This window comes from Balaenoptera ricei, chromosome 13 (assembly GCF_028023285.1).
Source record: "Balaenoptera ricei isolate mBalRic1 chromosome 13, mBalRic1.hap2, whole genome shotgun sequence".
Lineage (NCBI taxonomy): Eukaryota > Metazoa > Chordata > Mammalia > Artiodactyla > Balaenopteridae > Balaenoptera > Balaenoptera ricei.
The window spans coordinates 1,252,066-1,273,051 of NC_082651.1; the positions used below are offsets into that span (position 1 = coordinate 1,252,066).

General features: G+C 42.9%; 2 protein-coding genes across 8 annotated transcripts in view; both read right to left on the reverse strand.

Annotated features, from left to right (window-relative positions):
- CCDC138 (coiled-coil domain containing 138) overlaps positions 1-1,630 on the reverse strand; it is a 60,345-nt gene extending 58,715 nt beyond the window's left edge. For 3 of the 5 annotated variants that reach the window (XM_059942438.1, XM_059942437.1, XM_059942434.1), the window contains exons 1-3: positions 1,474-1,629; positions 969-1,026; positions 358-483 (exon numbers count right to left, since the gene is read on the reverse strand). In XM_059942438.1, the coding sequence (XP_059798421.1) occupies positions 358-483; positions 969-1,026; positions 1,474-1,566 (277 nt within the window). In that variant the 5' untranslated portion in view covers positions 1,567-1,629. Of the gene's footprint in view, positions 1-357; positions 484-968; positions 1,027-1,190; positions 1,276-1,473 lie in introns of those variants that run through there. The other 2 variants (XM_059942435.1, XM_059942436.1) reach the window with 2 other exon arrangements.
- A 1,027-nt stretch (positions 1,631-2,657) lies between these two features.
- Positions 2,658-20,986, reverse strand: part of RGPD4 (RANBP2 like and GRIP domain containing 4) — a 55,230-nt gene continuing 36,901 nt past the window's right edge. Inside the window, exons 21-30 of one of the 3 annotated variants that reach the window (XM_059943063.1) lie at positions 20,344-20,421; positions 18,017-18,187; positions 17,323-17,415; positions 16,845-17,023; positions 9,729-9,933; positions 9,042-9,143; positions 5,607-5,752; positions 4,659-4,932; positions 4,202-4,353; positions 2,658-3,832 (exon numbers count right to left, since the gene is read on the reverse strand). In XM_059943063.1, coding sequence (XP_059799046.1) covers positions 3,527-3,832; positions 4,202-4,353; positions 4,659-4,932; positions 5,607-5,752; positions 9,042-9,143; positions 9,729-9,933; positions 16,845-17,023; positions 17,323-17,415; positions 18,017-18,187; positions 20,344-20,421 — 1,706 coding nt within the window. In that variant the 3' untranslated portion in view covers positions 2,658-3,526. Of the gene's footprint in view, positions 3,833-4,201; positions 4,528-4,658; positions 4,933-5,606; positions 5,753-9,041; positions 9,144-9,728; positions 9,934-16,844; positions 17,024-17,322; positions 17,416-18,016; positions 18,188-20,343; positions 20,422-20,986 lie in introns of all 3 variants that reach the window. The other 2 variants (XM_059943061.1, XM_059943062.1) reach the window with 2 other exon arrangements.

A 20,986-nucleotide genomic window follows, 5' to 3' on the forward strand; every position in this document is an offset into this window, starting at 1 on the left:
CGCAACTAGAGAAAGCCCTCGCACAGAAACGAAGACCCAACACAGCCATAAATAAATAAATAAACAAATACTTTAAAATTAGAATTAGAATATCACTATTAAAAAAAAAGGGGGGAGGGGAGCAAGGTCTTCATTTGGGTCCTGGATGAAGAGCCATCTATCACACAATGTAACTTTGCATTATGCCAGCAAACACGACGCTAGGTTTGTGCTTTTATCAAATTCTCCGTAACACTCACCCAGTTTCTCCAACCACTCAGCAGGCTCCTCTCAGAGAAAAGCAAACACACAGGCAGCCCCTGACCCTCCTTAGTTTCCCGAGATGCCCAGGGGAGGCCCGAGCAGGACTCGGGGTACCTTGCCAACTGACGGTCCCGCGCTTGAGGGCACCACGGGGGGATGCGGGGCCGCGCCTCCTCTCATCAGAGTGACATCTCAGCGACGGACCAGCTTCATCTCCACGTGAGTAGAAACCGAAGTCCTCTGTGAACAGGAAAGAAGACGGCAGAGGCTGCTCACTAAGGTCAGATATCAACGACCTCATTCTCGACCCCGAAACGAAGGAGAACAAAGCTACGTAGCGATTTCCTGTCTGTATGTCTCCCTAATGCAGACTTCCAGAAAACAGGCATCAAGTCTGCTCTTCAAACAGCACTGACGTTCATCCCCGCCCCCCCGCACGTGACGCCGGCAACGACGCGGGGAAGCAAGCAGAGCAGGTGCCTCTAACCCTATTCTATGGGTCGGAACCTAAGGACCGCAGGCGGTAGGCGAACTCCCCGAACGTTCAGAATCCGCCCTCCTTCCACCTCGTCACGACATCCCGCCAGTGCCCAAACGTTCAACACTTTATTTCTCCCCTTTATGCACTTCAAGTATTAAACGCTGCGCAATAAACTACATCTGCTGCGGTGAAAAAAAGAGCGAGCGCCTCCCCAGCCGCGCGGACACCCGGCCCGCCGCCGTACCTGGGGTGCGGGGAGGCCGCCGCCGCCGCTCCGCCACGTCCGGCCGCCGGCGCCCGGGCTGAAAGAGAACGACGGAGCGGTGACCGGGGCGGGCCGGGCCGCCCGGCGCCCCCGCCCGGCACAACCGGCCTCATCCCGGTCCCCTCCCTGCTGCCCCGACACGCGCGCCGGGTCTGCGCACAGAGGCGGCCACCGCGGATGCACCAGGCCGCGCGCCCGCACCTTTAGGCGTGAAACCGGCTCGGACTCGCCGCTCTGGGGCGGGACCGAGGCGGTTCCGACCTGCATGCAAGTCACAGCCGGGAACGCCTGCCACGCATCTGCGCGCTGACGCGCCCGGCCCTTCCCGCTCCCGGTGCCCGCCGAGAGCACCCTCCCCGCAAGCGCACGCACGCCGCCGCCGCCGCCGCCGCCGCCAGGGGCCCTGCCTCGCGCCCACGCTCCGACCCGCAGATCCGGCGACCCGCGGACTTGGCATGGGCCGACAGGCAGGGCGGGACCTCACCTCGGAGGGGCAGCCGCCCCCCACGCCGTAGCGGCTTTTGAGGCGCTCCACCATCAGGTCCTGCCCGGGCGGCTTCACCACCCTCAGCTCCATGGCCGCGGCCGCCGTCGTCTCCCTGGTAACGGCGCGCGGCCGGGCGGGGCGGACGCAGCGGATTTGCGCCGTGACGCACGGCGCGCCGCGGCCGCCTACGTCTCCCCGGCAAAAGTGCTCTGATCTGCGGTTGGGCGGGCGCCTCGGACGTGCGTCACGACGCGCGCACGCCCCGCCCCCGGCGTTCTTCCGGCGCGGACGTGGCTGGGCCCGGCCGCTGGCGCAGGTCCGTGCTCGCGGGCCGTGAGGGCGCGCGCGGGGCTCTCCTGTTTTCCTTTCCTTCCCAAGGGTCACGCCGAGGCGCAGTCCGCGCGGGTCCGTCTCATAAGCGCTCGAACCCATCGAAGCAGCTGTGAGACACTAATCCTGGAGAAGTCGGTTTCGGCCAAAGCATTCGTTACCAAGCTTGTGAGTCCACAGTTGGGATGCTTTAGGGCGCCTCCGAGTGCCTCCCGCAGCCTGGAATCCCTCGGGAGGCGCCCCGAAACGTGACAGGCACCCGTGTCCCCGCCGGGCAGCCGCGCGCGGGGACCCGCATCCAACCACCCAACCCGCATCCACACACAAACACACCCACACACCCACACACCCACCCACACCCGCATCCACACACCCACACTCGGAGGGTCAGGGCCGTCCACCGCGCCCGGCACACGGACCCCCCGAGACCCCCGCACTACGGGCGGTCAGCAGGTGCTGTCCCAGGACAGCCTGTTTCCAAACCCCAAACGGCGCGACAGCCCCACTGCCTCACTACCCAAAATGAGGCGGCTCCGCTGGAAAGAACCCCGGGGGGCGGAAGGCACCGCCGGCAGTGGTTGGAATACGCAAAATGTGCTCTCCCGGGGTGCTCTGTGGTGCCACACGAGTAGGCTGATGAGAACGTCCCTCTTTTTCTGTCGAACTTCTGACACTAGCCATTTCCAAGTAAGTTTTCAGTGTATACCCAACTGGAAAACAGTCCTCTCCTTGGGAGCTCTGGAAATTAGGTGGCAGTTTGAGTTTACAGATCTTTAATTATCTCCTTACTTTGGTTCCAGAATGAAAAAACAACTAGATGCACAAGTAATGAATATTTTAAGTGTCATGGCTGTTAACAATTGTCACTTTATTTTTGCTACAAAATTCACCAGAAAAAGGTACTGCAACAATCTAGTATAAACCAAATCTTTAACCAAAGAACATGGTATAGACCTTTTTAAAATACTCATACTTTATCACAATAACTGCAAGGAAAAATTCAAGTTCTATCAGAACCAAATGCAGTTTGAGGTAGTAGAAACAGATGACAGGTTTTTTAAAAAGTCTAAATACTCAACTTACTTAAAATGTAAAAATTAATTTAATACCTTGGGAAGAGCACAGGAAGCTACATAACATTTTAAGGAAAGAAGGTACTCTGTTAGCTATACAGGAGGTGCAAGAATTGATAGAAGAGCACTTTGGTTAAGTCTCTACCCTCTGGCTCTACCCACTCACAAGTGAATCTTTATTCATAAATGAGCACACCAATAGTGAAAATTACCAAATATATTCCAAATCTGAAATAAAAACTATCCAAGTCATGGTCCCTTTATCCAAACAGTAAGTATATCCATGCAGGAAGTCTAATATCTGAGAAGAAACTAAAGTTAAATTGCATATATCATATTCCTTCAATAGTTTGAGAAGGTCTATTGCTTTTAACAAGATTAGTATTACTCCATTTTAATACAAATATGTCAGGAGTACATAAACACAAGTACACCTGAAATACACCAGTGTTTAAACTTTTATTTCACACCATGCAAGGTCAATTATAACACATTAAAAAGTGACAACAGCTATAAGCTGCAATTTTACATTTATACATTGGAAATGTCCATTTTCAAAAGCTGAACATAATTACCATGTTGTCATAACAGCTAGGCTTCAATTCAACTGTTTATACAGGTAAAATCTACTATGAAAAACAATGATTTTATATCTGTCCACATTCTGTGATAATAATTCTTCGACTAACAGACCCTTTAGGAGAACCAAATGATTCAATCTTTTTCACAGTATCCATGCCATCTTTAACAAACCCAAATACTACATGCTTAAAGTCCAAATGCTCTGCTTTTTTCAGTGTTATGAAAAACTGAGAATTATTGGTATCCTTGCCTCGATTGGCCATGGATAGTAAGCCAGGACTGGTATGTTTCACATCAAAATTTTCATCTTCAAATTTATCTCCATAAATGGACCGTCCTCCTGTTCCATCGTGTTTGGTGATATCTCCCCCCTGAAAAAAGATTTCAATTAACAGGAATCTCAAATAAAATGTTAAAATACATACAGAACTAACCACTAAAGGGTAGGTCCTAAACACCCAGCTTCTTTGAGAATGTAGTCTGAAAACTCAGAAATACCCAGTTGTGAAAGAAGACAAAAAATGAAACGATCTTTTTCCCACCCTTGATTTCTAGCAGGTTCAAGGCATTAAAAATATGAACCGTTTTAGGCTGAAAGTTCTTGTGGGGACAGAAGCTGGGGGTGTGGAAATGCTAAAGAAGTCTAAAGAAAATTATAAGCACGGAGAAACACCCAAGTTTCCCAAGTTGGTGTGCTGCACATTTCTAGACACCCATTGTGATGTAGAGTTAAGACTTACTTGGCAAACAAAATCTGGAATCACTCTGTGAAAAATGGAGTTCTTGAAACCAAAGCCCTTCTCTCCAGTGCACAGTGCTCTGAAGTTCTCAGCAGTTTGAGGAACAATGTTTGAAAATAATTCCATGGTTATACGTCCCAGAGGCTCATCATCTGCGCAAACATCAAAAAACACCACAGGATTTGTCTCCTTTGCTCTGGGTGATACCTGTTCTTCCTGGAGTTTCAATAAATTCTGTTGACATTCTTCAAATTTTTTCTTAAAACAATCAGCCATTTCTTTAGTTTTAAATCTCACTGCAAGCTGTTCCACTTTGGCTTCTCCATCTATTGAACAACAAACAACACAGTGACCTTTGTGTTATAATAACTGTTATATTATAAATTGTTTTATGTATTTGTTATCAATTTTAGAAAAATCCCCAAACCGGAAAGAAGCATTTGCGTGTAGAGCTCACCAGCATAATCTGAGGCAGTCCAAACTAAAGCATTGTTGGAAACATTCAAGGGTTTCAGTTCCATTGTTCTGGTGATGACATGGTTTGCACACACTTTGAGCACCTGGTCTCTTCTCATGAGGACCCGGTAGTAATTCTTCATCGTGTGCCAGAGGATCTTCATGTCTCCAACCCCACGCTCCTTCCACTGACTGGCCTCTCGATCCCACCTGTAAAGTTTGGCTCTCTCTTTAAATAAAATTTCTTCATCTTCTTCTCCAGATTTTACTTCTACCTGTGACAAGAGATGAAATTATCTATAAGCTGCTGCTTATAAAATATTCCATAACAAATTCCAAGATCCAAATTCCTTAAGACACTGGCATGAACAGAATTTGAAACCTGTTAACATCCTAGGGTTACAAATACATCTGATTTGGATGAGGCAGGAAAAATTTGTCATTACACATTTTCCTCTTACGTAACATTCTTCCTCATTTTGGAAACTAAATACATTCTTTTACAGGAGAGGTTTCAAAAAAATGCTTGTTCTTAAATATTATCTGCTGATTGAGGTTGAAACTGATAAGAGTAATTTGCCTAAAACAACATTCTTGTCCAGAAAAAGTACAATTTACTTTTTATTGAAAGGACTGTGGCAAATATGAGATGAGATGTTGGTTGGGGATTTTTTTTTGCCCCTAGAATTATGTTACTGAAAACAAACATGAAAAATCAAGTTCTTCCCAAGGATTTCATATAGAATTTACCAAATAACATTTGTATATAAATTTTTTTAAAAAGACTATTTGAACTTAAAGGCTGAACTTCTAATAAAGAGCTTCCATTTGAAATGGTCAATGTTCTGAAAGAAATGCAAATAAGGCCAGCCCTACAAATCAAGCCCATGTCAAGTTTTAAACTTAAAATGTGAAGTTATTAGTAAGGTTTTCATTCTTCAATATTTACCTCTGGTAATGACACTATTGGTTCAAAATGGATATCTTCATTATGAACTACCTCTTCATCACTACCATCTTCATCTTCGCCAACTTTACTGGTTGACTGTGCTCCGAACACAGCTGCTCCAGTGTTTGCCCACTGGAAATTTTTATCTGATGAATAAATTAGGATACTTAAACAGTGGTATCTATTTTAATAAGCTTTTAATCCCAGTTAGATTACTTTATGAATGAATCTAATTTCCAATGATGTAACATACTTCTAATAAAAATGTTTAAACTTGTACTCTTCTGGCATGTTAAACTCATGTGGTGAGTACACAGGACTTTTAGTAACGTTTATGCCTGGATATACAGATAGGGTCTAGGATCGTCTAAGCCTTAGGTCTTCATGATACTAAACTACACAAGAACTTTCAGTAATGAAGCAGGTTCTTAATTAAAAGTACATACTTTGAAACTCTGAAAACCCAGCTCAGCTCCAAAGGTAGTTCATTTCATAAAACATTCTATCACATGAAAAATATAACTTTTGAACCTAAAACTCTTCTCAAAGAAGCCAAATCTGCTACTTCCATATTAGCCGAAGCAGACTAAACACATGTTTATAACTTCTCTACCTCAACTTCCTCCTAAGGTAACTAGAGCTGGAGCTTAAACTTCTTGGCCAGGTGGCACTGGCAGCCTTGGGAGAAGCTGACCCCCACTGTCCTCAAGCAATACTAGGCTTAACTTGGTTAAGGGGTGAAAAGGCTCCCCACTCCCACACAGAGGAACAAAGACTTTTCCTCTCCCTCACAGGGAGAAGGTGAAAACTAAAAGCTTCTTCACCCACATCTCAAATTAAGGACCTAGCCTGCTAATACATTCCCCACTATCTTAGAGGAAAGAAACCTCTCAACTCTTCATCTCTTGCTGACAAATCACTGCTCTCTAATCCTACATCTGATGCAAAAACTCAGGAGAAGGCAAAAATGTCACGGATCAGTTAAAAACTCAGCACCCTGAAGAAAGAACAAAATGAGTGTCTAAAGCAGTAACTTCTAAGCCAGGTTTAATGAGGAGAAAAAAACAAGAAAAAAAAAATTCTTAAGAAGATACAGCAAAAGAATGCTCTGAAACAAGAAGAGCACAATCTCAGGTTGTGTGGGAACAGTAACCACAGATCTACATGATACACAGGCGTAGGGCTCAAAAATAACTGGCTCAGGAACTCCCAAGCAGAAAAAATTTTTAAATTACCCCAATACCCTGAGAGGTATGGCAGAAAGTCTCAAAATTCCTCTGAAGCAATGGTTCTTAACACTGGGTGCATATTAAAATAACACCAACAGCTTCTGTAAAATACCAATGCCTGGGCCGCACACCCAGAGAGCCCAACATAACTATGAGGTGTTTCTTTTTTCTTTAAAAAGCTCCCAAGAAATTCTAATATGAAGCCAAGAGTTGAAAACCACTGTTCTAAAGGGACAGAAGAACTTACACAGTAAGAGTATAAAGATGTGCACGTCAATAATACCAAGTTAACAACAACTGTGTTCTAGATAATAGTACCTAGGAAGATTCTACTCTGTGTCCGGGTTTAATGAAAACATTACCGAATCTCAAGGAAATACGATAAAATGTGTCAAATCACGGACAAAGGGGAGCAGCAGATAAACAGGTGTTCCTTGTGTTCTCTTAGTTTCCATATGAAATATTACACAAAAGACAGGGAGTGACCGACAGACCTGCCTGTGAAGAGGACTTTCAGGAGAAGACAGGAAAAAAAAGGAACAAAAGAAAACGTGAAACAAAAATAAAATGAACATAACAGAAGAGGAGGAAAGGATTAAAAAAAAAAAAGACTCCTGGTAGCTTAAAACCAACCAAAACAAAAAGTTTAAGATCAAAAAGGTCCACACAATGCCAGAAATAAGTTTAAAAAACAAAAAACCATTCTGGTGAAATTGATTACCTTAAAAAAAAAAAAAAAAATTAAATCCCACAAGCTCTTAATCAAAGAAGGCAAGATGAAATTCTAAAATATTAAAAAAACTTACAGTAGTGTGAAAATTCCCCATGAAAAGCTATGAAATTGATTCCAGGGGAATTTAGTTTCAAAATGCTATTCTGTGCTTATTAGCACAACCTAAATTAAATAAAGCAGGCATTCAACACGCAAGAAAACTAATGATAATTTAAAGGAAAGTAATGACCAAATCTGAAGATAAATAAAAAACATAAACAAAAGAACTGATAAAACCAAAAGCTACTTCTTTGAAAAGACAAAGCACAAATTCCTGTCAGATCCAAGAACAAAACAAGAAATGTAGTTTAAAAAAGAGCTTGGTAAATAATCTCACGGAAAAAGGAGTGAACATCAGCAAATAATACTCAGGGCGAGCCTCCCACATGGCATTTGAGTCTTGCCTACCTCACACTTTATTGTACAGTACTGATGGAGTACTTTGAAAAAGGTATACCAAGTATCAAGCAACCTAACACATCAATTTTTATTTGGCTTTTTATTTGTGGATAATTATACCCACTATACTGTTGTATCTGTTGACCTATAACCCTGTGACTTCAGGCTACTTATTAATAAATTAAAAATAAAGCAACCTGACATCAGTGAAGCTATGAATTCCAACATAACGTAGCATCTGAAGGTAATTTCTAAAAGTTTTATATGTGTTTCCATAATGACAGGAACTGTTTTTTTTGTTTTGTTTTTGCTGATTGGCTAAACCCAGTGTTAGTGAAACAAGTAAAAATATGTGAGAGGGAAGAACACTATTCTGAATTAGATTAATCATGTAAGTATGTATCTTCAATAAAATTTATTCGACAAATCAAGCATCTTGTTCAATTTAGGTGGTGCTATAATCAGATACATGAAAGCTATCTTAAGAATGAGAAAATATGCTAATTGTTTCAAGCTTTTGAAACAGTCAAGGAAAAGGATTATTTTCTACAAATGATACCCAAATGGACCAAAAATAGAAAAAATCACTGGAAAAGATAGGAAAGCTCACCAGTTATAAATGATCACAACCCTTATATTAAAAAGTACAATCAAGGATACTGCAAAAATAAAAAACTGCAAAATCTCCTTAAAAATTACTGATGCACAAATCTTGAAATATTAGTAAATCAAAAGTGTAACTAAAAGAACAATCTGCCAATCCCAAGGTTATTCCAAAACTGGAGTGACGGTTCTGCATTTCAGGATGGGGAAGACTAGCACCATGAGTTACAATGAATTAAGAGAAAATTCTTATGGTTATATTAATAGTAGCAGAAATAACAATAAAACAGAAGCCCTTCCTTTATTACAACACTAGACAGCTGGAGGGTAGGGCTGGGGAAACAAATGGCCAGGTCAGTAACAAAGGGCTTGCTCCTCCAGGTGTGCATATTTCTGTAATACAATCATTAAAACCGCTCCTCCTGATCTTACCTTTGGACCCAAAAGCAAAATCCCCAGAATTACTGGAAGCCAAGTCTGCAAATGACAGCCCTGTGCTACTTCCAAATCCAAATGAAACTGTTTTGCTTTCCACTGGCAAAAGGAAAAGAGCAATTTAATATTTCACTTAATACATGTTGAATATCAAAGCTTTACTCAGGACCCAAAGAGAATGGGGGTAGGACCTGCTCTACTACTGAGAGGGATGGGGTGGGATGGGGTGTGGAACATTTATAATCTGGTTATCTCTCTGAAGAAAACTTATAAAAGACATCCAAGTTCTGAGCTTCTTCATTGTTATTAAGTTTTCAGGTACTGTTCTCAATGAACAATATACCAAAATCATACCCAAAATCATTTTTTAAAAATGAGATGTAGAGCTATACTAAGTCAGATAGAGAGCTATACAGTTTCTGCTTTACACAATCTAATATAATCTAAAACATTCATTCAAAGGCAGGATTTCAGGAAATATCTAAAGATTTTTTGTATTCTCAACTGTAAAAAATAAGCTCATAAAAGCGAAATATTTCATGCCCCTTTATACATCACAAATTTTGTTTTAAGAAAGGGAGTTTCTGGATCTGCATTTAAAAGTCTATCTTCTCAAAATCACAGGTGTACCTTATGTAGTAATGCATGCCTAGAAGGTTTTTATAAACATATATCAAATTGTACCTTGACTTGTAGAATCTGCATCATTTTGCTTTCTAGTAGATAAATCCACAGGTTTATCGGCAGTTTCAGAAGAAACAGGTGGTGAACTAATAGATTTGGTAGTAAACTCTGGTTCTTCATATTTACACAAAAATGGTACAGTCACTTTACTGCCATCTGTACACACACTGTCAGCCGTGCTAGTTATGTCCTCATTCTGGGATTTCTGCAAAGAGGAAGTAACAAATAACTATGCCATTAAGTACTGATTGACAAAAAGAATCATATACCCTATTTTAAAACAAATTGAGGACTTGGAGTTCTGGACAAAATGGAGTAAGCACACTTTTCTCTCTCCCATTCCACCCTGCATCCTACCTCTCCCAGCACCTACAGCTGAATTGGACTGAAACAGATAAAGCAACTAGAAGAAGCCTCTGAAAAGTGGATGAAAGCAGAAGGATTAAAAATCTCAAGACATGGGACTTCCCTGGTGGCGCAGTGGTTAAGAATCCGCCTGCCAATGCAGGGGACACGGGTTTGAGCCCTGGTCCGGGAAGATCCCACATGCCACGGAGCAACTAAGCCCGTGCACCACAACTACTGAGCCTGTGCTCTGGAGCCCGTGAGCCACAACTGCTGAGCCCACGAGCCACAACTACTGAAGCCCGCGTGCCTAGAGCCCATGCTGAGCAACAAGAGAAGCCACCGCAATGAGAAGCCCGCGCACCACAACGAACAGTAGCCCGCGCACCACAACGAAGAGTAGCCCTTGCTCGCTGCAACTAGAGAAAGCCCGCGCACAGCAACAAAGACCCAACACAGCCAAAAAAAAAAATATATATGTATATATATATCGCCCACCGGTGAGGAGCACTGGCTGAGATGCAGGTGGCAGCTAGGCCTAGTGATGAGACCACGGACAACTTGGCCTCCACAGGCCAGCCCGTCGGGGTCCCCGCACCACAGCCGGAACCCGAGGAGGTACTGGCCTGAGCCACGTGCCCCCATGCACACTGCTGGGGCGTGGGGGCACCTCCAGGCCACGTGGCCCATCATCCACAGGTGCCTGCCCCCAGCCAATGAGGCCAGTCCCTGCCTCCCGGACACAACCTCCTCCCAAACCCCCATAAGCAACCATGGGTTCCGGAAATGGACGGGGCTGAGCCGAGGAGGAGAAAAGCGAGGTCGTGCCTGAGCCCCTTTGCTGACCCGCTTCCTACCTGCCTACAGCGGGTGTCACAACAAGAAAGTACTGAACCTGGAGGAAGAGGGTTTCTGGCCAGAGCTGCTGGATGGTGGCAAGAGATTTGAGATTTTCTCTGACTATCTCCCAGTTTTACAGAAAAAAGAAAGCCCCTCACTATGGTGGATGGTCCCCAGGTGTAAAGACTACTGGAGAGACAGGCAAAGTGACAATCTGAAATTCTGGCCTTACCAAATTCACTTTCAATCAAGACACCACAAACTTCCCCCCTCCTAAGAGCCATCTCATTAGAAAATGTATTTATAGTAAACTTCTGTTTTTAACTTAGGAAAAAGAGAAAGAAGAAAAAAAAAAAAGACTCTCAAGACCTGAGGGATAATCTTGGTGAGAACCCTGTGGGAAATTTTTCCTGCCCCCACCCACTAACCCACATCCCAGGCAGGGTACCAGAGCTGTCCAAAACTGCAGCTGCCGACGGCACAGACGGAAAAGGGTCCAAGAAAAGTCAACTCTCCTTGGCCAAGGGTGGGGAATGTCATGAAATGATCCGTGTGCTGAATGATCAGAAAAACTCTGAAAAGCTGTTCTAACAATGTTCCAAGTAAGGACAAATACTCTTAAGCCAAATGAAAAGATAGGTGTCAGGCAAAAAAATATAAAGCACAAAAGAAAATCAAATGGGACTTCACAATTGAAAAATACAATAACAGAAATAAAAAAATTTACAGAATGCTCCATCCAACTGCAGCAGTATACACGTTCCTCTCAAGCACGCATGGAACATTTATGAAGAAAGACCACGTTCTAGACCATAAAACAAACTTTAGCAAGTTCAAGAGAACAGAAACCATACAAAGTATACTCTCAGTCCATAATGGAATTAAACTAGAAATCACTAACAAATATAGCTGAAAAAAAATCTCCAAATATCTGGAGATTAAACAACACATTTTTAATACACATGTCAAAGTCTCTGGACAAATTAAAAATACTTTGAACTAAATAGAAATGAAACTACAGCTTACCAAAATTTGTGGTATGCCAACAAAAGCAAGGAAGGGGAACTCTGTACCACTAAATGCGTATGTTAAAAAGAAGATCTAAAATCGGTAAACTTTCACCTTAAAAAACTAGAGAAAGAAGAGCAGTATAAATGGAAAGCACAAAGAACTAAAGAAATAATGAAAAGCAGAGCAGAGATCAATAAAACAGGAAACAGAAAAATTAACAAAATAAAAAACGGATTCTTTGAAAAGGTCAATAAAATTTGATAAACCTCTAGCCAAGCTCACCAAGGAAACAAAATAGATGCCATAAATTACTAATATCAGAAATGAAACAGGAGCTATCAACACTGATCCATGGACATTAAACAGGTAATAAATTTCAACGAACTTCATACACTTCACAAACCCTGTTATGCCCCAAAATTTGATAATGTAGAGGAAATGGACCAACCAATTCCTCAAAAGACACAACCTACCAAAACTGACATAAGAAATAGATAATATGAATAGGCCTATATTTATTAAAGAAAATGTTACCATCAATTAATATCCTTCCAAAAAAAAAAAATAATGATAATAAGTACCAGGGGGCTTCCCTGGTGGCGCAGTGGTTGAGAATCTGCCTGCTAATGCAGGGGATGCGGGTTCGAGCCCTGGTCTGGGAAGATCCCACATGCCGCAGAGCAGCTGGGCCCGTGAACCACAATTACTGAGCCTGCATGTCTGGAGCCTGTGCTCCGCAACAAGAGAGGCCGCAATGGTGAGAGGCCCGCGCACCGCGATGAAGAGTGGCCCCCGCTTGCCACAACTAGAGAAAGCCCTCGCACCGAAACGAAGACCCAACACAGCCAAAAATAAATAAATAAATAAATAAAAATTTAAAAATAAGTACCAGGCCCAGATGGTTTCAATAGTAAATTCTATCAAACGTTTAAGAAAGAAATATTACCAATTCCTACAATGTGTTCCAGAAAAGAGAAGCAGAGGGAACACTCCCTAACAAGAGTACGTGAAGCAAAAGCTGATAGGAGAAACAAACATGCTCGGCAACACTCCTCTCAATAATCAATAGAACGAGCAGAAAAAAATCAGCAAGGATAGACTGGACTTGTACAACACAGTATCAACTGATTGGATCTATTTAGAAACCTGTTTTCCCTGCAAAAACAATAATAAATGAACTGTGGTACATCCTCACAAGGGAATACCACCCAGTGACAGAAAGGAACATACTATCACTACACACAGTAACTGGGCCAAACCTCAAAGGCATTATGCTTTTGAGCTTAATGAGTGAGTGAAAAAAAGCTAGTATCAAAGGTTACATAATGTATGATTCCATTCATGCTAGTCTGGAAAAGGCAAAAACGTAGAAACAGAAAACAGATCAGCAGTTACCAGAGGTTCTGGGTGGGGGAGGATCTGAACCGAAAGGGACAGTAGGAAGGAATTCTTTGGGGTGTTGGAACAGTTCTGTACACTGCCTGCCTGTGGTGGGGATTACAAGAATCCAGGCATGTGTAAGAACTCACAGAAAACATACACACAGCGAAAAGTGAATTTTCCTTACGTAAATCTATAAAATTAATACAAATGAAAAAAGTCGTTATTTCTTTTTTTTTTTAATTTTTATTTATTTACTTATTTATGGCTGTGTTGGGTCTTAGTTCCTGTGCGAGGGCTTTCTCCAGTTGTGGCAAGCGGGGGCCACTCTTCATGGCGGTGCGCGGGCCTCTCACCATCGCGGCCTCTCCTGTCGCGGAGCACAGGCTCCAGACGCGCAGGCTCAGCAATTGTGGCTCACGGGACTAGTTGCTCCGCGGCATGTGGGATCTTCCCAGACCAGGGCACGAACCCGTGTCCCCTGCATTGGCAGGCAGATTCTCAACCACTGCGCCACCAGGGAAGCCCAAGTCATTATTTCTTAATGACTGAAGCACAAGGAGAAGACGGTCCATTCTGTTCGTGTCAAATGATTTAGGCTGACACAGCAGTATTATTCATAATAGCCAAAAAGAAGAAACAACCCAAATGACCATTAACAGATGAACGGGTAAACAAAATGTGGTATGTTCATACACTGGAATATTATTCGGCCATAAAAAGGAACGAAATACAGATAAATGCTACAATGTGGATATACCTCAAAAACTTACTAAGTAAAAGAAGACAGACACAAAGGACCACACATTATTATGTTTATATGAAATGTCAGAATAGGCAAATCTACAGAGACAAAGTACATCAGTGGTTATCCAGGCCTAGAGAAGATGGGTGGAAATGGGGAAGGGTGGTGACTGCTAGAGGTTAACAGGGCTTCTTTTTGGGATGATGAAAATGTTCTAAAACTGACTGTGGTAAATATACAAAAAACCACTGAGCTGTACATTTTAAAATGGGTGAATTATATCACAATTAATGTTACCCCAAAAACGCAGGGTAGATTACTTGGGGGAGGGGAGTGCGTAATCCAGCTCCTAATACATTCGCCACTTAAGAGTCCATGAATGAACAACTCTTGTAGACAAATCAAATACTGTATCCCCAATCCTCAGCACAGTGCCAGCTCATAGGAAGCACTTACAAATACAGTACACTTAGGTGTTTTATGCAAGGGATGCCTATCTGAAGATCTCGCATAGTCCAAGATGAATCAGACTGAGTATAAATCACGAAGGGTGCATCCTAAGAGGATGTATATCTACACCCATTACACAGCACGTCTCAGCTTTAATGGTTGTTAGTTCTCTGTTTTGTCTCTGTGTATCAAAGGGTGCTCTCCTCCAAAATTACAATTCATCTTGGCAATTTCTTTTCAACCCTTACAGTGGCTTATCATGTTTAATTTCTGTACCAAAGGTATTTCTGAACAGCCCCTAGGACCGTTATTTAATGAACATTATGAGAGTGTTACAGGATATTTTACAAAAAGATTTTAAGTTATAACAATGATAACACAATAGTCACTCAAATAAGCCATTTCAACGCCTATAAACAGCACAGTTCACAAAACACTGACAAAAGATACCAAGTCCTGTGTGCACCACAGCTGGGAAAAGAATAAACAATGTACAATTCAGTCCGTGCATCAGCACAGAGATTATTTTTCAGTGTTGTAAGTTTTGAAAAGCATAAATTTTAAATAAATATTTTTAAGTTTTGCACACAAAAGAGTGAGGCCAAATTTAAAATGCATTGTTTCAATCTGCACAACCCAACTTTATATTATGACTGTATTGTATCTGCTGAATGAAAAACTGGATCCTAAAGCCTCCAACAGGGAATCCCCTGGTGGCGTAGTGGTTGAGAATCCACCTGCCAATGCAGGGGACACGGGTTCGAGCCCTGGTCCGGGAAGATCCCACATGCCACGGAGCAACTAAGCCCGTGCACCACAACTACGGAGCCTGCGCACCCAGAGCCCAGGCTCCACAACGAGACGCCACCACAATGAGAAGCCCGCGCACCGCAAGGAAGAGTAGCCCCCGCTCGCCGCAACTAGAGAAAGCCCGTGCACAGCAACGAAGACCCAATGCAGCCAAAAAAAATTTTTTTTTAAAATAAATTTTTCAATAAATAAATAAAGCCTCCAGCAGCAGCAATTAGAGAAGATGATTAACAGAAATCGCGTATCGTGTACTTCCACCGAGTCCAGGGAAACTGCTGAGGGATTTAAAATATACTTCAGATTTAGCATAGCAAGGCCGCTGATGGAAAAACTTCAGATAGGGCTTCCACAAATCTATTTGGTTATAAACAAGGAAGTAATGTCTTTGCATCAGCTGATGGCCATTAGCTATACGTGCACTGATGAATAAGCTGAAGCCTATGGAACAGGCGGCATATCCTAGGTGGATAGCTAAAAAAGCAGGCCAGCTAGACTCCTCAGAGTCAGACAGACAGTGAAGGGTAGTAAGTCTCCTACAGACTCAGGCCATGTGTTGGGCCATGTCTCTCTCTACCCACGTATCCTTTAAATAAAACACTGCATTCATAACTAACTCCAGGACTCTATTTCATTTTAACCATCTTTCCAAAAATTTTTAAAAAACAGTATTTCGGGCTTCCCTGGTGGCACAGTGGTTGAGAGTCTGCCTGCCAATGCAGGGGACACGGGTTCGAGCCCTGGTCTGGGAAGATCCCACATGCTGCGGAGCAACTGGGCCCGTGAGCCACGGCTGCTGAGCCTGCGCGTCTGGAGCCTGTGCTCCACAGCAGGAGAGCCTGCGACGGTGAGGGGCCCGTGCACTGCGATGAAGAGTGGCCCCCACTCGCCGCAACTAGAGAAAGCCCTCGCACAGAAACGAAGACCCAACACAACCAAAACTAAATAAATAAATTAATTAATTAAAAAAAAAAAACAAACAGTATTTCTTGAGAGGCAAGGAACCTTTCTGAATATGTCAAAATTAGATTGTAAACAACTACAAGACAAGGACCTTGTCTTCTAGTTTCTGTGGAATACAAATTAAGACACCAAGGTGTTGACAGCTACTAAAATTGCTACACCTGAGCTAAGAAAGTAACCAAATCACGAAGTTACTGGCCAAGCAAGGTATACAGGTCAGGGGAGCTAGGTTTCAGATGCTGCTATTTCCTATCCACTCTGCCCACTCCACCATCAATTAACTTGCACAGAAAATGAACTACTTAACACCGTTCTTTGCAGGGCGTAGACCTTCTTAGGGACCTCTGCACTGCCATGCTGCCGCCCTGACTCCCCAAGCCCAGCACACACACCGGTCGCAGGGGGGCCTCCGGTCCTCCGGGCAGAACACGAGTCCTCCTCCTCTGGCCAGAGCTGCCTGAGGTGTCCGACCACTTGCCAGACGCACCCCATTATTACCACGCGGTGAGGACCCTCTAGCTTATCGCGTCAACAGAGGCAACTGGGCCAGAAGGAACACACAGAGACGGTCTTACTTGAGCTTCCTGAACTTTGTGAAGCTCCGATTGAAAGTCTTCCCCACTTCCATTGTCCTCGTCAGTGTCACTGCAGACTCCACAAAAAAATGTAGGTGGAAGCTTTAACGTATCTGCTTTTGCCTTTTCTTCAACTGTTGGTTTCTTTTCCCAAATAATAATACATTCTTTCTCATTATCTGAAAATCCCATACAACACAAGAAAAGAAAGTTAAGATGAAAGTAGATGAAGTCCAACTACTCCACCATGGCCCTCAGTGTCATCGACAGATTCCAGACCCAAATAACAAGACCCTGGATGCTGATGGAGAACAAGCACCACCAGGAGCACCATGTTTTTCACTTCACATTATTTTTAAATATTTTAAATCACCAAAAAGGCAAAATCGGTAATTACAGAGGTGACCAGATTGCGAGATTCCTTTTAAACAGAAGATTTTTAAAAAACATTGTAACTAGTAATTTTAATGTTACATACCTGTTAGATTTTCTTCTAACGGTCTACATTCTTTTGAGTCATCCAAATATAGTTTTCCATTAAGCTTCTTGACAGCTGTGTCAAAATCTTCATCTTAAAATATAATTTGGTTTATTAAATAAAAGAACTTCCAGTAAATTTCAGGAGATTTTCCAGCCAGGAATCTAGGAAAATTATCTCCAACTTCACACTTTCCCTTACTCCCCACATCCAAGTAGCAACCAACTTTGCCTATTCTACACCCTGAATGCCTCGTCTGAGCTGCTCTGGCATTTTAGCTCCCCTTCCCACAACCCAGTCCTCCACACCACTGCCCAACTGCCCTGCTGAAATTATTCTGAGCACGTAACTCCCCTGCTTGAAAACTTGGACAGGGCCCACAGAGCTTTCCCCAATCAGACCCTGTCTCTGCCTCACAGTTCGCCCACCCCTCTGAGACCCCAGGGAAATGAGAATTGCTTTCAGTCCCCTCAACATGCCTGCCCTGTTCACGGCAGCCACCCAGGGAATGCTAATAAATGAATGCAGCTCTTTCAGTCATGACATCCACTGACTGTTCACACATACATTTAGGATCAGTATCGACCTGCAGGGCGGCAGGGGTGGGCTCCAGGAAGCAGGCTGAAAACAATTCCGTCACCCCATTCACTATGATGAGCAGGAGCAGAATGCTTTAAAGCAACAGAAGACTTACCGTCCTCCTCCTCTTCGCTGACGTAGTCTGGCCTGTTCTTGTAACAGAAGAAAGTGGGAGGAAGCTGAAGTTTGCTTGCAAGAGCTTTTTGCTCAGGGGTCGGGGTCAGCTCATACACAATGAGAACATCGTCATCTGAGGGAAGATCTTCAGGCTTTTTCTTCTCTTCCACTGTAAGACAAGTCAAAAAAATTGATGAAGACAAGATGTTAAGTAATTAATTAATTAATGTCAATATTCTAACTGAAAATAAAAATCATGGAACTTAATCTTTAGGTTAAAACAGCATGCTGATAAAAACACACATACTTTGATTTGGACACAGCTCATAATAACCATGAATTAGAATTAGAAACCCGAGGTAATGTTCTATCAAAAACCCTTAGTGGACACAGAATCTACTTAATAACCAAAAAAAAATCCTGCTTTTACTTACTGATCATTGAAAACAATGCTATTAACGGCTATAAATTAAAAAGGTATTTAAAAAGTGCAGCCACAACCATACTTGGAATACTCAATGGTTTAGCAAAATATCCATACATTTGCGATAGCTGAAACATTAAAGAAATCATAAGCGAAGATTAGTATAAATACAAAACTAAAGCAAAGCCAACCTCGATGAGACCCTACAAGGAAAGTTAACAATTGCCAAGGATGGCGGGTGATTAGAATTACATCCAATTTTCTGTATTTCCAAGCATGATAATAGATAAAATTAAATTAAACCTGTTATCCTCTGGGTAAATAATCCTGTAGGAACCTAAGACCATTTCTATTAGCTGAAAAACCAAAAACAACAAAAAGGCAAAAGATGGAGAGAAAAGGAACTCTTCGTACAGTATGCTCTGGTCTATAAAGAAGGACTTCTGGCTAAAGGAACTGGTAAGAGTAAGCAAACCATGAAGCATGCTCTGTACCGACTGGCGCTGTCCAATATGGCCGCCTGGCCACACTTGGCTATGAAGCACCTGCGGTGCAACCAGTCCAAACTGAGATGTGCTGCAAGTGTAAAAATACACACTGGGTTTTGAAGATTGGTAACAACAAAAAACAAACAAAAAAAAACCCCCACCAAAAACAAGGGGGAAAACATCTCATTATTAATTTTTTATACTGATTAGAAGTTGAAATGGTATTTTGGACATAATGGGTTAAGCTGAATAGACTAATAAAATTAATTTCATCTATTTCTCTTTTTAGTTTTAAATGTGACTACTAGAAGCTTTTTAATTACACACACAGGTCATATTTTATTTCTATTGGATGATGCTGACCCAGACAACAGCCCTTTTGCAATGTTGAACTTGCCTTTCACCCTCCTTTGTTACAAAAACGTAGCATTAATTCCTAGCCAAGGACCACAAAAAGACATGGTGAGATAAGAGATTCTTGTTTAGCAGACAGCCTCAAGTCTTCATCTCTACAGTCCTTTGAAACCATGACATTCTCAGACTTGAAACAGAACAGGACTCTTTGTCCTGCAGCAGTATTTTGGTACATTTGCTCTCAGACCAGGGACTTTTCACCTAGGGCCCCCAGAGTCTGTGTACAAGTATGTACCCTTTACAGAAAAAAGTCCACACTATTCACATAATTTTTCAAAGAATGCATCCTTAAGAATAAAGGCAAAGAGCTGCTGTAGCAAGTAGTACGACTGGTGCACTTTAAAACTGAGGGTCCCAGAACTCACAGGTTGTCATGTGATCACTGTAGTTGTTTGACAACTTTTAACACAGTTGTGTTGCTCAAGATATATTATTGAACCGTAACAGTGAGTTTTCATCTCCACAACCTGCTCCTGACCGTCTCTAACAGAGCCAGCTGCCAAGTACTCCATTACAGCACCAACACTTTCTCCCACAAGTGGTCTGTACTACACGGGGAACACACCAGGATAAAATGGTAGCTCTTATACGTGGGGCCTACTTTCAGACACAGCATCTTCCATGTCCAAAAAGAAAGCGCTAAAAGAAACACTCGGTTCCCTGTGGTACACACGCTGCTGCCATCACGTTTGGACACTGGCAGACGATCAAGGTTAGGTAACATACAGGTCGTCATTAATCACAGTTGAAACAGCATCTGATGTGCAAAACAGAGAACGGGAAAGACCACACGGATCTACCTCAAAACAATGCTGTACAACATGTGAGAAAACATGACATCCAAGTACACGAGAGCAGCATTAAGGGGTCACGCCGGCATTCTGTCACATGCATGCTGCAGTGTTAAGCCCTTAGCTGCACACAGCCAGTTACTCTGCTGAGGACGAGCAGCTGCTAGAAAACGGATGTCCTCTCACACTGCCAGTGCCAGCTCTGTACCTTTGTTCTCAGGCTGGGAGGAAGGAGTGCTGCTCCAAAATGCCATTGGATTAGATTTAAAAAGGCTAAAATTAAACCCTAGAAAATAAAGAGTATTTCATTTTTGAACATGTGGAGAATCAAAATGAGTATAATTTTAAAATATAAAATCCAGAGTCCATCCATTGACACCAATGTGGCCGTCTCAGGTACCCATTTATCCCGAGGGCTTCGTTCTTTGCTCATTTAACAAGCGGTGGCAAGACTGCCTTACATGAAATGTGAACATCTCAGTACCATGCTCTGAGTGACAAGAACGTAAGGGTAATAACCTGAAGAAGGACCCTGCTCGTGATTCACACTCAAGGCCCTAAGCTGGACCCAGTGCTGAGCTGAGTCCTTGTGCTCTGCTCGGACACACGCGTCTCCCAGGAACCGACAGCTAAACAACTTACACACAAGCTCTCTGCTGCTGTCTGAACATTTGAACACTCACCAGTAAACTGCTTTAGGGAGGAAAAAAATCCGCACAAATATTTTTTGGCTGTTCACAGAGCACTGTGTTTATGAGCCGACTTCTACTACAACATTAGCCTGCTACAAAGAGTCCACACCAAGATAAACGTTAAAAAAAAAAAAATGAGGGCGGGAGAGAGGGAGAGAG